This window comes from Trichoplax adhaerens, genomic scaffold (genome assembly GCF_000150275.1).
Source record: "Trichoplax adhaerens TRIADscaffold_5 genomic scaffold, whole genome shotgun sequence".
Lineage (NCBI taxonomy): Eukaryota > Metazoa > Placozoa > Uniplacotomia > Trichoplacea > Trichoplacidae > Trichoplax > Trichoplax adhaerens.
The window spans coordinates 6,709,306-6,728,356 of record NW_002060947.1 but is presented as its reverse complement, the minus strand read 5'-3'; the positions used below and the strand labels follow the sequence as shown (position 1 = coordinate 6,728,356).

At 31.1% G+C, this 19,051-nt stretch overlaps 2 protein-coding genes across 2 annotated transcripts; both read right to left on the bottom strand.

The window, feature by feature from the left end:
* Window positions 1–3,266: 3,266 nt before the first annotated feature.
* On the bottom strand, window positions 3,267–4,701 carry TRIADDRAFT_56794 (uncharacterized protein; the record flags this gene model as incomplete). The annotated part of the gene is made up of 4 exons (XM_002112568.1): window positions 3,267–3,423; window positions 3,491–3,606; window positions 3,931–4,110; window positions 4,564–4,701. The coding sequence occupies 4 exons, from the start codon at window positions 4,699–4,701 to the stop codon at window positions 3,267–3,269; spliced, it is 591 nt and encodes a 196-aa protein (XP_002112604.1).
* A 3,345-nt stretch (window positions 4,702–8,046) lies between these two features.
* Window positions 8,047–11,562, bottom strand: TRIADDRAFT_25305 (uncharacterized protein; the record flags this gene model as incomplete). The annotated part of the gene is made up of 9 exons (XM_002112567.1): window positions 8,047–8,149; window positions 8,299–8,468; window positions 8,775–8,886; window positions 9,079–9,395; window positions 9,652–9,846; window positions 9,928–10,101; window positions 10,299–10,339; window positions 11,129–11,258; window positions 11,374–11,562. Coding segments are annotated over 9 exons (1,431 nt in total), but the record flags the coding sequence as incomplete, so codon positions are not given.
* Window positions 11,563–19,051: the final 7,489 nt, after the last annotated feature.

The window sequence follows — 19,051 nt, the reverse complement described above, 5'->3', positions numbered from 1 at the left end:
ACAAAACGCTTACGTAATAGGTCATTTTCAAAACACTGTTCGAAATAATTATGATCGTGTAATATGTGATTTTGCAAAATGAACGGAAGTTTTTTAAAACGGCGGATCATCTATATGGTAATTTATGTATAATAATTATTGCTTATTTCTGATCGGCTGAATTCATTTATAATCAGGAAAAGGTCTTCAAATGTTATTCACTTTAGAGATGGCGTTGATAAGAATTTTTCAGGTTTGTGAGAGATAAATTAAGTGTTATTACAGCTATATTCCTAATCTAAAGTTTCGCTATAGATATAATCGTACTAATTGCTTTGTAATGTTACAGCATCCGTCTCACATTACAGATATCGTCATGATGATTGCTATATAGTGTCTTAAAACATATGACATACTTCATCTTGGAATTATACGCGTGCTAACTAAATTAAAAGCACTCAATCCTTGAGACAATATTATCTCCAATATTATGCGGAGATGTAGAACTTGCTCTTTATAAACGTAATCTCTCCATTTTGAATAATTAGCAGCTAAGTTTCCAAAATTGAATTACACAATAAATAATAACATAAAAGGTATACTGGCATAACTTTAACAAGATCTATACATCTTTCAATTTTAAAATAACCGCTATATAACGAATTAGTACTAACGTCATCATTCAATTTAGAAGATGCCTAGACTCACATCATGAACATCAATTCCACCCATTTTAGCCATGGCTAAGCTTAAGCTTAAAAATGATCCTGCTACTAAATCGGAGCCTTTCCTACCACGAGCTCTTCCAGGTACTGAATTTAACCTGTTAGAATGATCTGTAGTTCTCTTCCTAAAAGGCCGATAACATATCGTTGTTTCTTCTTCTAGATCATTGTTGGCATTATTGGACATAATGTCGATCCTATTTACTTTTGCCATATCGAAAATAGGAATCTTCGCTACGGTGTATATATATATATATACAATATCAAGTTGTGGATTAGTTGATGATGAATGATCTAAGTTCTTTTTATAAGGGTTAGATTTGACTTTTTCGATTTAATTCAACGTTAAATAGCTACAAGCTACAAGCTACAAGACGAGGCGATTTACTTTGTTCGTAAACTATCGAGTTTTCGTTCGCTCCATCGCCCCATAATTATATAACGAATTACCTCATTACAGACTATTCAATTAAGCACTATTTACTCCATGTAACTCAATGGATTAATTAGCATATCAGGCTAAATCTAAAGCAATAAAGGCAATCACTTAATGAATAAGTTCGATGGTTGTTATGGAGACAACCCTATAGAATCCGCGTTGATTTTATCACTTTTTATGAAATACATTGGATTTCTTTGCGTCATAACCGTTGATTACCCGCTGAGTGAATTCAATAAGGAATAATACAATTCTAAAACAAAGTACGTGCTGAGCCTACTAAATGCGAATATGTATCTTCAATTGTCAAAGTATTACCCTAAGAATGGAAATAAGTTATTGATGATTGAGTCATAAGCTAGCTTTCAAATGGTAAATAATCATAAAATATTGTAAAAACTTAGACTGCTAAAGCAGACTTGTAGGTTCCGTAATTTTATGTATATTAGAGGAGAGATAAGCATATGATAAATTAGAATATCTACAGCATAAGATTTGAAGAGCGATGAATATTTGTATACTATAGAAATCGTAAACTTTGCACTTGATTTTGAGAAGCTGTAATTTGGCATTACCTCAGGCAGAACTGGGTAGATTTAGTCAATGATCAAATAAATTGAAAAGTTTTACGTACACCGCAAAGATATAGCTGTAGGATACGGATTTTTTATGTATATATAAGAGGAGAGATATGCATATGATGAGGTGAGAATATCTAGAACATGAGACATGAAGAGCGATGAATCATTGCACATTATAGAAATTGTTAACTATATATTGACATTGAGTAGATGTAATTTGGTATTACTTACGCATAGCTGTAAAAAATTGAACGATTAATGCTCAAGTATACTAGAATAAAGACAGGTAGATTACTAGCATCGATTGAAATAACTACGAATAACCATTTAAGTACTGACATTACAGTTTTTCTATAACGAACAAAAGAAAATTAATATAAAGGAAAATAGTCTTTTCATGATCAGTTCATTATTAGGTTTTATATAGGTTTTAGTTCCTATCATTTACTTGCGATAATTATAAAAATATTCAATATTGTCAATTCATCGCTTGAGTCGAATATATCCGAAAAGTTTATTGGTACTGCACTCTTTCGTGGATGTTTGACTAGTATAATATGATCATAAATGCAGATACTCCATAATAGAAAATGCAAGCTTGGTTCAAGGCAATAACAGGTTACTCTCAACCTACCATTAATTGCACGATTAAAAGCAAAGAATGTCTCTTCGAGTGCAGCCGGCGTTTAGCTCTGATGCACAACAGCTCCCTAATGCAGTGGGATATACCTTTATACGTTACTATACCTGTCTGTGGTAAAGTGCCATAGGAGATTTCTGGATCTAATGCAATTGATCTGTCTTAAGTATCTTGTACGTTTGAAACTATTATCATTTGCTTAATCATTAATTACAGCTATTAGAATCCACTACTTGTTAGCTCTGAATACTTGTTAGCTGAGTAAAATATTTCAGTAAACTACAGGATTATAATATATGATGAATATTTTCTGATACAGTGCTTTTGAAAGAAAGCATTATTTGCTATGAAGAGAAAATAACGCAAGCGTAAACGTGATCAGTAATATATATTGCCAAAAGAGAAACTAAAAATTTCGGTATAATATCACATGTGCAGAGATTTTTATAAACAAAATAAATATGAACTTGGACATCTTATATTATTATATATATATATATTACTACAAATTAATTTTATTGGCGATATATACGAATATCAATTTATTTGTAAATACCTATCTAACATAACCTTTAGATTCGTAACTTATATAGCAAACACGGACTTTGTTAGATCAGTCTCGATAAATATTTTACTATAAGCTATCCGTATGCTAATATATTCTTAGATATTTGTATATTCTGCCGTGTATGTTGATGTCCTATTCTGTTTTGTTAACGGTAGACATTCATAGCTTCATCAGTAGCCGTACTCTAACTCTGAAAAATAATCAACAATATCTTTGTGCATATTTACAGCTGCTCTCAAATTAGGCTTATGTACAACAATCCTCGATATCCGTCTTCACAAAAAAATACAGACAGAATACTGCTGCATAGTTTCAGTTAAATAATATAAATCTTTCAGTTAGCACTGGTGGTAGTAACCTTTTCATTACCATTGGCTTGTACCGTATGCAAAACTTGCTTAATCAATTTATTAGTTTCAGAATGGCTCGAATAGCTAATCATTTTAATGTCTGACTTTACATCTTCGATTGATTCTTTTAATAGACGTATTCTACAAAATAATTTTAAAACATTAATTGTAATATAATTAGCGTGATGTTTAACAGCATAATTCTTACTCAGTTTGTTGCCTTAGAACGAAAGCATTTAAACTTCTCCAATCAAATTCTGGATTAACTTGATCTTTTTCTTCTTGAATCATTGCTATATTATCGGTTAAAGAATGCCAAGTTTGCTAAATAGTGTTAAGAAGAATAAATTTTGCTTTAAAACTTTACTAGAAGATTGCTTTCAATAGCATACGGCTCTTTTATGCTTCATGCACAATCTGATTATTTTCGATGGTACCCCTTCCTTAGAAAATCGAAGTTATATTCCGTTCAAATTCCTCTATAATATTTATTTACACCCGTAAAAGGATATCTCCAAACAGTTTGGGCCTGATTTAACTTACACAATTATATTTTTTCAGGGTGCCATCGAAATTAATCGGACTGAAAATGAAAATGATTTCCTTTGCTTCTGTATGAAGATATCTATATCGCCTAGTTTATTTTACCTTTTGCAAATAACTCGAATTTTTATCTTTTCTGACGATTAATCCTGGACTATACAAAATCTTCTTCAGATATATTGGATATGATTCGTAAATTCCAATAATTGACTCATATTGACTTTTAGCTAGGTTTAAACTAGCAGTTTCCCTGACTTCGTTAATATCACCTACCGCAAGGCCAATCTAAGTCATTTCCAATATGTTTTGTTACATTAGAAGTGTTCAAATTAAATAATATACTCCAAAAGTATGGTGCATTTACTTAATATCTAAATCAGCCGACAACTTTTCTGCCAAGTCAAAATCAATAACTCTAGGGCTATTCATAAAAGCAATTAAACATTTCAAATCAAATAGTAATCTTTAAGACTGAAAGTTAAAACCCGTTATAAATTTAAATTATTTTATGGTAAATATGAATAATTCATGGTTACGGCTATAACGTAGCGATATAATTATTTGAAAGTTTTGAATAAAGATTCATGTAGGATATCTATTAGCAAGCAATGCCGAAAAATTACCATTATAACTTAATTAATCGAATGTATTATCTGCATTTTTCATTTCTTTCTCGATAACTGCTGTAATAACTCTGTTAATAATTAATTAAACTATACCTAATCTTTAAAATCTTACCAGTAAATTTGAAAAGGCGATATTAATAATAACAACCATGGCTGCAAATAATATTAGTTCTATTTTAAATCCCGTGAGTCTTCCAGTATTAATTAAATGATGGAAGGTGTTGGCATAATTAAGTTCTCCGGCAGACATGGTCAATATAGTGACTAATGCAGCATCAAATTGTCTGAATGTTGCCTGTATTTTTAAAATTAGATAAACTTAGAAGATAAAACTAAGACAATACGCGATCGGTTAAGCAAAGTAGTATTTTTTAAACTATGTGATTAACTACTTCAATAAGAAATACAATAAAGCTAAAAAATGATTTTAATACATATATGGGTGCTAGTTAAGATCTCCTTACCTCATCATTTAATATTATTGCAAAAGCACCAGCAAATGCCACAAGTAACAGTATAAAAACAACTGAAACTCTGATGATGGTCGTAATGGTAGTAATAAGCATCGAAATATACAGACCTAATCTGGAAAAACTAGTAAAATGTATTTAATTATTAGCTTACGGTATGTCATGATAATCTGATATATGATATCTCTTGATTCAATCTATTAAATCGTTCGTGCCCGCAAAATTGATTTACCATTTTAATTATAATTGGATTATGATAGAGAGCTTTTCTAAAGAAATTGGAATATATAAACTGCTTTTATCTATATTTTCGATTATGTAAATAGGTTATGCTATTATACTACACATAATTTCTAACAGTGCAGCATTTAAAATATACCATCCTAACTATCTTTGTCATGATATGAGGCTTTCATTAGTATTTTAGTTCTGTTTTCATATTGGAGTCTAATTAAAACAGTAATCCATCTTGATTTGACAAAAGTAGTACACTCAGTTATGCATAAGCTTTGCAGTATATAAGTCTATAGAACAGGTTATAAATAAAATATTTATCTAAATGTATTTTGTGATATATTATGACCGATTATAACTTATCGATCGTTATCTAATTTGTGAAAATGTTATCGCGTAAGTTGATATTTGTAAGATGCCGTTACAAGATCGATATTTCTGTTCAGCTGTACAGTGGTAAGAACAACAAAATTTTATTTTAATACTCTAGCTGTGCTGGATACGCTGAGAGATTTCTAGCAGTTCTTCCTTGTTTAAAGTAAAAGAGTTTCCATAATGCAACAATCTTATATATCTATGTGATCCTTAATTTAGTCTTGCCTTCTCATTATGAATATAACGTTGATAAATAAGCAAAGAATAAGAAGTGCTCCAATCCGAAGATTTTCGTAACCGATGGGCTTATTGAACGGTAGAGCGTAAAGCAATCCAAGAACTGCTACAAACAGTTCAAACACAGTTTGCTTCAGGAAATGGAGAATGATTCGCCTCTATAGTTAAAAGGATTAGCAACAGGATCTCATCAACATATGTTATTAGAACAATTGGTTTCAGCGTTTTCGTTTTTTAAATTCTTTATTTAGGTCTTCGTCACAATTACTAACATTAACATCAATCTACAACAATGGAAATGTGTCTGATGTTATAGTTCAGTATAAATCAGACCTAGTATATTGGTCAATACGGTACTTACCCCGGATGCAAGAATATAGCTAAAACCACAAATCATAATCATAACCGTAATGAAAACGAAAATATTTCTGATCGGTACTCCTGGTGCGGTCTAGAGATCCGACAATAAGGTCAATGTAGCAAATATAAGATCATATTAGCAATCTTAAAATTTATTAATTTTAGGACAATATACTCAGCTTTTGGCGATTTTAATAAATAAGCTGATAATATCGATTCGAAACCAAACTAGAAATAATTGCCTGTTTGTTTTTAAGAAAACAACATCGATTTTATTATAATCTTACCAAATTAGAGTAGGAGTTACTAGAAGCATTCGTATTACGCGCTAAACTTATGAAATCCAAAGTATCCATAACGATAGGAATACTCAATCCAATTAAGTATATAAAGTCCAAAAAAATTTTACCTAAATACATAGCTCGATGACCTGCTTTCCTAAAATTGCAAGGAATATATCATAATTGCGAATCTATATTTCTTATTTAGCTTTAAATAATACTTTAATTCAGAAATTTACATATATTTGAGATAGGGTTATATTTTGTTTTTTTCATTTCCAGTAAATATATAAAACATTTATGTTCTTTTTCTATATATCTTAGTACAAAGTAGCTTACGAAGGAAGAGATCTATTTTAAGATTTGATTTAACAAATTACCATTTTTGGTATGCATATGCGGTAACTAGGGAATGCTTCATTAGCCTTACACGATCAAGAGAACTTATCGTCTGCGTAGTAAATCGTAGTGATAGTTAGTCAAAATGAAGTGACAACCTGGTATCGACAAATTCTATAATTCACAGTTTAGCTTTTTCTTTACGCTTAGTTACGATAAACTACAGCCCATCATTACAATATAATATAATTTTATATTATTATGTCAATCTACATTAAGATGCCTTTAAATTAAAGAGATTCTTACTTTTAGTGCAACATATTTATCTTTAACATCTTGTGAATGGGTATCTTCGGGTGATGTTTCAAGATATGTAAAGTTAAAGGCAACCTAAATTAAAAAGAATGAAGTTTAAACAACATACATGATGATATATAAATATGATAAAAATACGATTTATACGCAAATGATTTCATTTGAATATAATTGGTAAACATAGTGCCAATATTAATTTAAAATAGATATTAGAGATATAAATAGAATGCCTAGAAACTTTGATTTTATCACGCATAATCATTTATGATAGACTGACTAAATTGCTCGATTGGATGTTCACGCTTAAGTAGCATTAAATATACAAGTTTTTATAGATAGGCTTTAATACTTCGGACTACGCGACATTCAAGAGGATTATTTTGTGGCTTGGCATTTGATTATTACTGTATACTGACTACAATTTCCTATTTAGATACTAAAGTTGGAGTAATCTAAAATGAACGGATATTTGTCAGCCTAAAGAATAATAAACGAACTTAATACAAATTCATATCTAGTAAACTATCCACCGGTTATGCCTGAATAACCTCATCTCAGATTTTTATCGGAAATTGAAAAAAGTAATGATTGAGCTGATTCGTTGGGTTCGTGATCATTGTAGCCTTCTGTACCAACAGTTATCAAGTTATTTTTAAAAAGCTGCCTACCTGTTCCCATTCTTCTTTGCCATATTTACTTTTAGTATGAGTTATTGACCTGTCCATAACGGCCTAAGAATAAATTTACAACTCAACAACATCAGAAGAGAACATTTATCCACAACGGTATTACAAATTTTTAGCTGTTAGTGCTATCTGCGAGTATCAATTATTTCTCATATTATCGAAGCATGACAGAGGAATCTTTTGCTGATTTGAAATAGTTTTGCATTAATGAAAGTATTGATGACCTTCATTCATCGTTTATACTTCTAATTAAAATCGCAATTCATGGCAACTTTAAGCATTAAAATAGGATTCGCTTTTATTGTAGAATCTTCACCTCTGCAACATGGGGTAGTCGTTCTATTAATCGTTTCATCGGATTGTAACCATCAAATGCTCTATTATTCATAACTCTTTCCCAGCTAATATTTCATGCATAATTGAATGAAATATTTAATAAAGTCAGAGTAACACCACAAGATTGATTTATACCAATCTATTCGCATAATTTTCGTCTTAGTTTTAAATGAAGAGATTAATTTAACTATATAAATTGTAAGAAAAAACTTACTATTTTGTTTCTATGATAGCTAGTCCGATATCGTTATAACGGAATTCACAGGCGATATCTAAGCAGTTTTGGCCCCTATCGTTTCTAATAGATGGATCTGCGCCATTTTCCAATAACAATTTAGTTACTTCTGTATTTCCTTTCTCGCATGCTAACAGCAATGGTGTTTTCTAGGTGAGATTAAGTTATTTGATTAAATGGAATACAGCTGTATAATTATGTTTACATCTAATATTTTCTAGAAGGCAATAAATTTTATATGTTACAATTGTATAAAATATTATTATGTACATATACTTATAGTAGTATATGCCTCAACTTAAGATATTAATAATAAGCACTCTAATAGCCGACTCTAATAGCCAAATTCTGAATTAATAGGTAGATTTTAGCTAAGCTCGCTTATCTATAGTCAATATCGAGTAAAGCATCTCTACATCTACAGCATATTGTAGTGATCACTATTCAGCAATAACCTTTGCCTCGTTAAAAGCATCAACAGCTGCTTCATTAGATAGTAAAAATTCGACACTAGTCTCAAAGCCATAATTAGAGGCATAATGTAAGGGAGTCCAACCAGAATTATCCCTAGGAAAGAAATAAAACTATTCAAAGCACAGTTATAGCTAAAGCTACAATAAATCAAGAAAGTAAATTAACAAAAATTTTTGTAATAGATAGTCTATCTTGCACCTATTTACAAAACTATGGAATAGAATAAAGTGGACATGTACGATCTACGGTGAACTATCATTTACTTTATAATTTAGCTGAAGGTACCTGGAGTCAACGCTAGCTCCACGTTTAATTAAAGCATGTATAACTCGATTATTGCCATTCAATGCTGCTAAGTGTAAAGGTCTCTGCCCAAGGAAATTGCGTGCATTGACGTTTACAAATGGCATATGATCGTTAATAACTGCAACTGTATCACGATGATTATTCAATGCTGCTAAATGTAAGATATTATTGCCATCACAATCCTGATGCTGCCTGATGGATTCTTGAAATCGTGCCATCATACGCCCTAAAATCTGTAAATTATTTAAAGATACGCTCGTTAGGTTTTCTAGCCTAGTCTGAGATATCTGCTCTGTCTAATTCCATTCATAACTGTCTATTAAAGATTTATGATATCAATTTAAATAAATTATATTAAAGGGCAGCTGTAATCATAGATTATCTTCTTACTCTAATACGCCCTGTAACCGCAGCTGCTAATATCGGAGTATATCCTGCGGTATCACGAACATTGATGAGATCCAATCCGCTATGCTGAATATTATTGATGTTTACGTTATTATTTCATAGCATATTAAAATTAAAGTAATAAACTTAAAGCCTGTCACTTACTTCTAAAATGATAGCCACAGTCTCCTTGCAGTCCTTTTCTGCAATTAAATGGAGGCATGTCTTGCCATCTTTATCTTGTCCGGAAGTGCTAGCACCGTTTTGTATCAGAAACTGTAATGCGGCCACGCAATCATGACAGGCTGCTGCCATTAATGGTGTTTGAGAATTTATGTCTTTAGCTTCAATCAGGGCTCCCTATTTGAAATACAGTAAGTATAATGTATCCAATTTCGATATATTGAATCGAATTTAAAAGTGATTTAAGTGTAGTCTTACGTGGCTTAGTAATAGATCCATCAGTTTTGCATTATTACTTAAAGCAGCATAGTGTAAACATGTCTTGTTTTTCGAATCAGGAGTATTAACTTTAGCACCCTTATTGATTAGAATTTCTGCAATTTCGTAATACCCATTTAATGCCGCCAAATGCAACGGTGTCAATAGCTCAGACTATGTAAATATATAAAATATATCCTATATGTTACGGATTTCAGACCATTATCTAACGTTCTAAACCGTGTGGTATGACACAAAATTTCATTCAGTATAACATATTTTTCTTATTCAAAGCAATTAGGGCTCCACAATAGCAAAGATTTAGCTATGGCTATCAGTAAATTAGCGTAATTTATCTCATATATATTTACCGACTGGCTCTCTATATCTGCTCCAAATGCGATACATAGCTCTGTATTCTGATAGTAGTAAAGAAATTGCGAAAAATATAATAATGAATAACCATGATTGCTTCCACTTCATAATTGTAAAGGCATTCTTAAAATATGCTGTCTAGAATCTTATAACAGTGTAACAAATCAATTTGAATATAGCGCTATAGATAAAATAATATCAATAATTTATCGAACCATATGATAATATTTACCTCAACAGACCCAGAATCAACCGACAAGTGAATTGCTGTCATACCAAATTCATTTGGAACGCGTACATAATCATGTTTTCCTTGTGAATTGGCTGATTAAGATGGTTTAGAGTTAGACACTACTTATTTTTGCAAGTTTGACAAATTTTAAGCATTTACCAAATTCTAGAATTATCTTTATAATTTCAGTTCTTATCCGCTTCACAGCAAATAGTAGTGGCGTATGTCCAACTACATCTTTTCGGTAAATATTGGCTCCACGTTGCAGCTAACATTGGATATAGAATTGTATTTGTCCACAATAATGCATATACGAAAATTCCGTAGGTTTGAAGGTAAGTTAGTAGGTATATTATATTTAATTATAAAATATTTTCTATACTTTTTACGAATTATATACTGAATATATAATAATTCTATCAGCAGTAAACCACTAAAACAGACGACATTCTGTATATTTTTTCTTCATTAATTAGAATAAAGATTCATAGCAATTTGCATGGACATATCCATAACTTCATAGTTAAATTTTGTAAGATATAAATATTCATCTATATCATATATCTAAAGATTTAAATAGATTTTAATTTTCACTTACCAATTTATGAATAGTATCTTCAGAACAAGTTACTACTGCTAAGTGCAGCGGAGTTGCTCTTTCTTTATCATAAGCGTTAATTATAGTTTTGGTCGTTTTCATAACATCGGCTTCATATAAAATCGTCTAAAAATATAGTTTAGTTTCTTATTACTTCACAATTTTTTTCTATTAGAGAGTGCTTACGATAGCAGAAAGTGCATAAGGAGTAGACTGCCTAGATATATTAAATTTAAATTACCTCGACAGCTTCATTGCAGCCATATTCGCAGGCATAATGCAAAGGCATTCTTGAATTACTATCGACAATATCAAGCATAGCACCGTTTTGGACCAGAGCTTTAATTGCTACACATGCATTATGCCTTGCAGCTAAATGCAATGGTGTTTTGTCCGCAATTTCAATACTATCAATAGCTATGTTTTTCAGACGGTATGCATTAGTATCGATGTTTATATGGCCATAGCAGATTATATAAATGTGTTGTTACTGTATTAGAATTGTGCAGAATATCTATTGCTATCATTATTGTCTATCACATGTCGATTAATAGTAATCCATGATATCTAAATTTATTATGATGAGATAGAGCTTGAAAGCTAAAATTAATTATACTGTTAATAAATAGCAACTACGAATACCCGCTCCGTGTTTAATTAGGCTGTTGACAATTTCACCATGATCATGGATAGCTGCATGATGCATAAGGGTTAACCCGTTTTCGTCTGGATAATCGATTCTATCTAAATAAAATCTTGACTTGAATGCCCGGCTCAACTCTTCTAAATCTCCGTTTACTGCTGCCTATATAAAGTATTGAAGTAAAGTGAAAGAAAGACTGGCTTTTAATGCAGGTTCTCGAAAAAGAATTTAATAAGGAATTAAGTCTAGTTAAATTGAAATTATTATGATAATTTATTTGTTCCTGAGCATTTATTTTCATGATCTAGATATCTACAGAAGTTATATTGTTGTTGATCAAGTAGTTCCAAATATCAATTTATCAATAGGAATGATGATTAAGATCCTCCAACCAAACTATAGGCCGATGGAGAGGGAAGATGGTAAACTATTCTCACTATGTTCTGTAAAGAACATTCAACTTACTTTACTTTTGCCTGATTGTTAGTTATTACTGGTCGACTGAATTCATTTAATTTTTAATGAAATAGGTCCTAATATACGCTATTCTAGGGATAATTTTGGTGTAAAGTTCTTAGGTTATTGAAAGAGAAATTACGTGCTACCATAAAAATGTTGCTAACGCAGAAATGCCATAAGATATCGTTATGATGACTGCTTCGTTGCACTGCAGTATCTTCCTCACACTTCGTCTATGGTTATCTAAATTAAAATTTACAACTACTTACTATTTGAATCAATAGATCTCCAATATTAAACAAAGATAAAGATCTTTTCGTGCCATAATATCCTTATCACACTTCATTTATGATTATGTAAACTGAAATTAAAACTACTCAATATTTAAATAACTGCATCTTCAATATGAACAGAGATGAAGATCTTGTCTTGCCACAATATCCATCCCTCACTTCATCTATAGTCATCTTGTCTAGAATTAGAACTACTCAATTTTTGAATACATAGCATCCCTAATATTACGCAGAAATTTAGATCTTATAGTCATGATTCAATCACTCCATTTGGGATAATCAGAAGTAAAATTTTCAAAAATATGACTGTGCAACAAAACGGCATTATTAAAGCATACTCCTATAACTTTGGCAGGCTCTATACGCCTTTTCATTTAAAATAATCGTTGTATATTAAATTAGTGTTAGTGTCTGTGTTCCGTGTCAGATTATACCTAGATAAGCCGACTTACATCGTATACGTCGATTCCGCCCATTTTAGCCATTGCTAAGCTTAAGCTTACAAAAGATCCTATAGCTAAATCAGAGGTTTTCCTTTGACGAGTTCTTCCTGCTACTGAATTATGCCTGTTGGAATGGTCAACAGTTCTCTTCCGAAAGGGCCGATAACATGTAGCTGTTTCTTCATCTAGATCATTAATGGCATTATCAGACACAGTATGGATTTTATTTATTGTCGCCATATTGAAAACAGGAAGTTTTGCTACGGTGTAAGCACAGCATTAAATTAGTTGATGATGGATTAAGTTTGGTTTTCTAAGCTGCTTTTATAACAGGTTAGATTCGAGCCTTCCGATTTAATTTAACGCTAACTAGCTATAGGAGAGACAACTCACTTTATCTCTAACTATTAAGATATCGTTCTTTTCGTCGGCATATATTGAATTATCTTATTTTGGACTATGCAAATAAATACTATTTACTCTATGGAACTCAATGGATTCATTAGCATATCAAAATAAATTCGAAGAGATTGAGCAATTACTTGATGAATAAGTTCGACGGTTGCTATGGAAACAAACCTAAATCTGTTCATATAGAATCTTCACTGATTTTAGCCCTTTTTCTGGGAATGAATTGGATTTCTTTGTGGTATAGCCGTTAATTACGCATTGAGAAAATTCAATAACAAATAATGTAATTCTAAAAATACGTTTTGAACTCACTAAGTACGTATATGAAAAAGAGAATACAAATGTATTTCATGAATTGTCAAAGTAAGAATTATCCTAATATAGCAAGTATGTTGTTTATTGTAAAGTTATAGACTAGTTTCCAAATGGTTAATAATCAAGAAATATTGAGAGGGCTTCTAGTAGCGGTACACACCTGTAGAATATGCATTTATTTAATATATATTAGAGGACATGTACGATAGAATGAGAATATCTAGAATATGAGACATGAGAAATGATGAATTATTGCATTCTGTAGAAATTTTTAACTCTGGACTGATTATGAGAAGCTGTAATTTAGCATTATGCAAGCAGGAATAGATGTATTTAGGATTAAAGGTCAAGTAACTTAGAATGAAAACGTATGGTTTACCAACATCGACTGAAATAACTACAAATAATCAAACAGGAGCTGATAAGGTAGCATTTCTATAATGCACAAAAGAAAATCAATATAAGTAAAATAGTCTTAACATAGCCAATTAGTTATTAGATTGCATGTAATTTCTAGTTTCCAATACTTACTAGCTACAATTATGAATGTATTTATTGTTGCTAATCTACTGTTTGAGCAGTGTATACTTGAAAAGCTTATCGGACTTGCACTCTGTCGTAGATTTAATACCGATATTTCATCAGTCTAATACGATGAAGAGTGTAGATACTTTATAATAGAAAAAGCAAACGCAGTTCAAGGCAACATTAGATTTCCCTCAATTCGCCATAAATTGCATGATTGAAACCGAAGAATATCTCTTTAAGCGCAGCTGATATTTAGCTCTAATATACTGCAGCTCGTCAAACCAGTAGAACATAACTTTGTATTATTTTATATGTCTGCAGCAAAATACCTTCAAAGAGATTTTTACGTTTAATACGATAGATATGTCTTTAATATCTTGTACATTTGAAGCTATCATCATTTGCTCAAATATTAGTTATATTTAGTAGAATCTACTGATTGTGATATTTTGCATACCAGTTAGATGAGTGGAACATTTAGTAAATTGTAGTACCAGTACTATAGCGTATGGAAGAGATTTTGATACAATAGTTTTGAAGCAAATTATTATATAGTTATGAAGGAAAATACTGCAACAGTAAGCCTGATCGGTAAGATACATAGTAAACTGGGAAGTACTTAAAGTAAAGGTACTAAATCACGTCTATGGAGATTTCTACACGCGAAATAGACATGAAAGTGTGCACTGTACATCTTGAGACATATTATAAGCACAACACATACTGACTATATATAGGTACAAATTAATTTTATAGGCGATATATACGAATATCATTTTATTTGTAATCGTCTATCTAATATAACATTTGGATTTGTAATGCATGTAGCAAACATGTAGATTGTTAGATTAGCCTCGTTATATATTTTTCTTTAAGCTACTTATATGTTAATATATATCATTCATGCCATTATAAATTCCACCGTGCATGTTAGATGTCTTCTCATGTTTTGTAACGGTAGACGTTTGTAGTTTGATAAATAGCCGTCCTCTAGCCATAAAAATAACCAATACATGTATCTTCGCAAATATTTATAGCTGCTATCAAATTTGACTTATAATGTTGGTTAAAGCAGTACAAATCTTTCAGTCAGCAACAGTGGTAGTAACCGTTTCATTGCCATTGGCTTGCAACTTATGCAAGACTTGCTTAGTCAATTTATTAGTTTCAAAATGATTCGAATGGCTGATAATTTTAATATCTGACTTCATATCTTCGATCAATTCTCTTAACTGACTTATTCTACAAAATAATTGCAAACATTAATTGTAATATAATCGGCGTGTTCAACAACGTAATTCTTACTCTGTTCGTTGTCGGAAAACGAAAGCCTTTAAACTTTTACAATCAAAGTCTTGATTAACTTGATCTTTTTCCTCCTGAATCATTGCTATATTATCGGTTAAAGAATGCCAAGTTTTCTAAATAGTGTTAAGAAGAATAGTGTGCTTCAAAATTTTTCTCGAAAATTTTTTTCAATATTACATGACATAAATGCTTCATATATGTAGCTGACAAAGTATGATAACCAAGTGTGGCATACCCATCTTACAATAGGTATTTTATACCCAACCTAGTAATATTAGGCAATATAGTTTAATTTAAGGTCCAATAGTATATCCCCTAGGGAAGGTAAACATTGCCTAATAAACTTAGGCGGTTGATTATTTCACCTAGGTATGCTATGCCTTCCTTGCATAATATTACGCAAAGTGTGCATACATTTTTGAACTAGCTGTAAGTAATATAGATCTAGCATGTACCCAAGTATTTTTGTGTTGATGATAATTATAACTTGCACTTGGGAACAAGCATAAGAAATTACCGATATCTTAATTAAGTAACTATACAGTATCCAATTATCATTTTCATCGTATTTTGTGCTATTGACCGCCCTATTGCTAACAAAAGCAGGCTGAAATTTTGATCATAGAAATTAAAATTATTTCCTTGCAATGATATCTATACCGCCTAGTTAATTTTACCTTTTGCAAATAACTCGAATTTTTATCTTTTCTGATCGTTAATTCTGGACTGTGCATAATCTTCTTAAGACACATTGGAAATGATTCATAAGCTCCAATAATTGACTCATTCTGAGTTTTAGCTTGGTTTAGACTAGCTGTTTCCCTAACTTCGTTAATATCACCCACGGCAAGACCAATCTAAGTAATTTTAAGACGCTTAATGAAGTTAGACAACTATTCAAGTGAATTAATATCCTCCAAAAGTGTAGTACATCTGGTTAATATCTAGATCATTCAATGACTTTTTTCTAAGTCAAAATTTATACTCTTACGGCTATTCATGATAGTGATTAAACATTTTAAAATCAATAAGTAATCCTTAAGACTAAAATTAAAGCCTGTAATACGTTCAGATTGTATTATAATAAGCGTAAATAAACCTTATTGACGGTTATAATGAGGAAATTTAAATACAGATTCACGTGGGTTATCTTTATAAAAAGCAACGGCGAAAATTACCATTATAGCTTAATTAATCGAATGTATTATCTGTATTTTCATTTCTTCTTGGATAACTGCTGCATTGATTTTATTGATACTTAAACTATTCCTAATCTCTGAAATCTTACCAATAAATTCGCAAATGCAATATTAACAATAATAGCCATGGCTGCAAAAAATATTAATTCTATTTTAAATCCCGTAAGTCTGCCAGTATTAATTAACTGCTGCAAGGAGCTGGCATAATTAAGCTCTCCGACAGACATGGTCAACACAGCAACTAATGCAGAGTCAAATTGATAGAAAGTAGCCTGTATTTGTAAAATTAAATAAATTTAGAGGATAATACTAAAACAATATGCGATCGGTTGAGCAAGATAGCGTTTGTTTCAGGCTACGTGATTAATTACTTCAATAAGACTTACAGTGAAGCGTAAAAATGATTATAAAATACGCCTATATAGGTGCAAGTTAAGATCTCTTTACCTCATCATGTAAAATTGTTGCAAAAGCTCCAGCAAATGCCAAAAGTAACAGCAAAAAGACAACTGAAACTTTGATGATGGTCGTAATGGTAGCCATAAGCATCGAAATATACAGACCTAATCCAGAAAAACTAGAATACAGTCATTAATAATCGGCTTACAGTATGTCATGATAGCCTAATATAACAACTCTGAATTCGATCCATTCAATCATTCGCACTCTAAAGACTAATTCACAATTCTAATCATAACAGTGTTTCTGATTGATAGCATATCAAATAATACTATAGATGTTATACTATACATAATTTCGCAAGAATGCATGTAATGCTCTCAGCTAATTGTAGCAGTACAGTATGTAGCTAATAGGATGAGACGGTACACTTGTACGGATTCAAATTTTGGGTTACGTAGGCAAACCAACAGTAACAGCAGGAAAATATAACTCGGTCATTACAGTACAGTATCTGAAACTTACTATTATAGCTATCTGTATTAAGATATAAGATTTCCGTTAGTTATTTTAATACAGTTTCTACGTTGTAGACTCAATAAAATAGTAATCCATTCTGATTTAAATAAAGTAGCATACTCAGTTATGTATAAACTCTGCAATTTATAAGTCTATAGAAGAGGTTATAGAGAAAGTATTTATCTAAATGTATTTTTGTAATATATCATTCCTGGAATGATTTATCGACTGTGATCTAATTTGTAATAATGTTATCGCTTAGTTGATATTTATAAGAGGACGTTCATAGCCTGATAGTTTTGTTCAGCTGTACAGTGGGATAGCTTTAATAATAAAATTTTAATTTAATACTCTAGCTGTACTAGATGAATCGAGAGATTTCTAGCAGGTTTATCTTGTTTAAAGTAGCTGATTCCTCATAACACAAGAATCTTACGTATCTATTTGATCATTAAGTTAGTCTTACCTTCTTAACAGAAATATGACGTTGATGAATAAGCAAAGAGTAAGTAATGCTCCAATCCGAACACTCTCATAATTGATGGGCTTATTGAACGGTAGAGCGTATAGCAATCCAAGAACTGCTATAAACAGTTCAAACATAGATTGCTTCAGAAAATAATAAATAATTCGCCTCTATAATTAAAAGAATAAGTAACAGAATCTTATAAGACAGAACATATGATTTCAGCGCGTATACTTTTTGATTAAAATTTTTCACTTAAGGCCTTCATGACATATTTTAAATTTAACGTCAATCTATAACTATGGAGATGAGTCTAATCTTACATTTTAGTTTTAAATCAGACTTAGTGTACTGATCAATACTTACTCCAGCAATAAGAAAGAAGCTAATGGTAGAGAGCATAATCATAGCCGTAATAAAAACGACAATGTTTCTAATTGGTACTCCTGGTCTGGCCTAGAGAGCCAATAGCATGGTTAACGGAGCAAGTATAAGATCATATTAGTAATCTAGAAATTTACTAATTTTAAGATAATACACTAGTCCGTCAGTGATTTAATAAATTAACTGAGAATACCGATTAAAAGCTAAACTAGAGATAATTGTTTAATTTGTTGTTGAGAAAACAACCTGGATTATATTATAACCTTACCACATTAGCGTAGAAACCACTAGAAGCATTTGTATTACCCACTAAAATCAAGAAATCTGCATTATTCATAGCGATAGGAATGCTAAATCCAATTAAGTAAAGAATGTCCAAAAAAATCTGGCCGAAATACATAGCTCGACGACCTGTTTTCCTACGATTGCAAAGAATGTGTTATAATTGCGAATCTATATTTCTTATTAAGATTTCAAGTAACGATTTAATCTAGAAATTTATACATATTCGATATAAGGTTATATTTTGTTTTTTTCATGACCAGTAAAAGT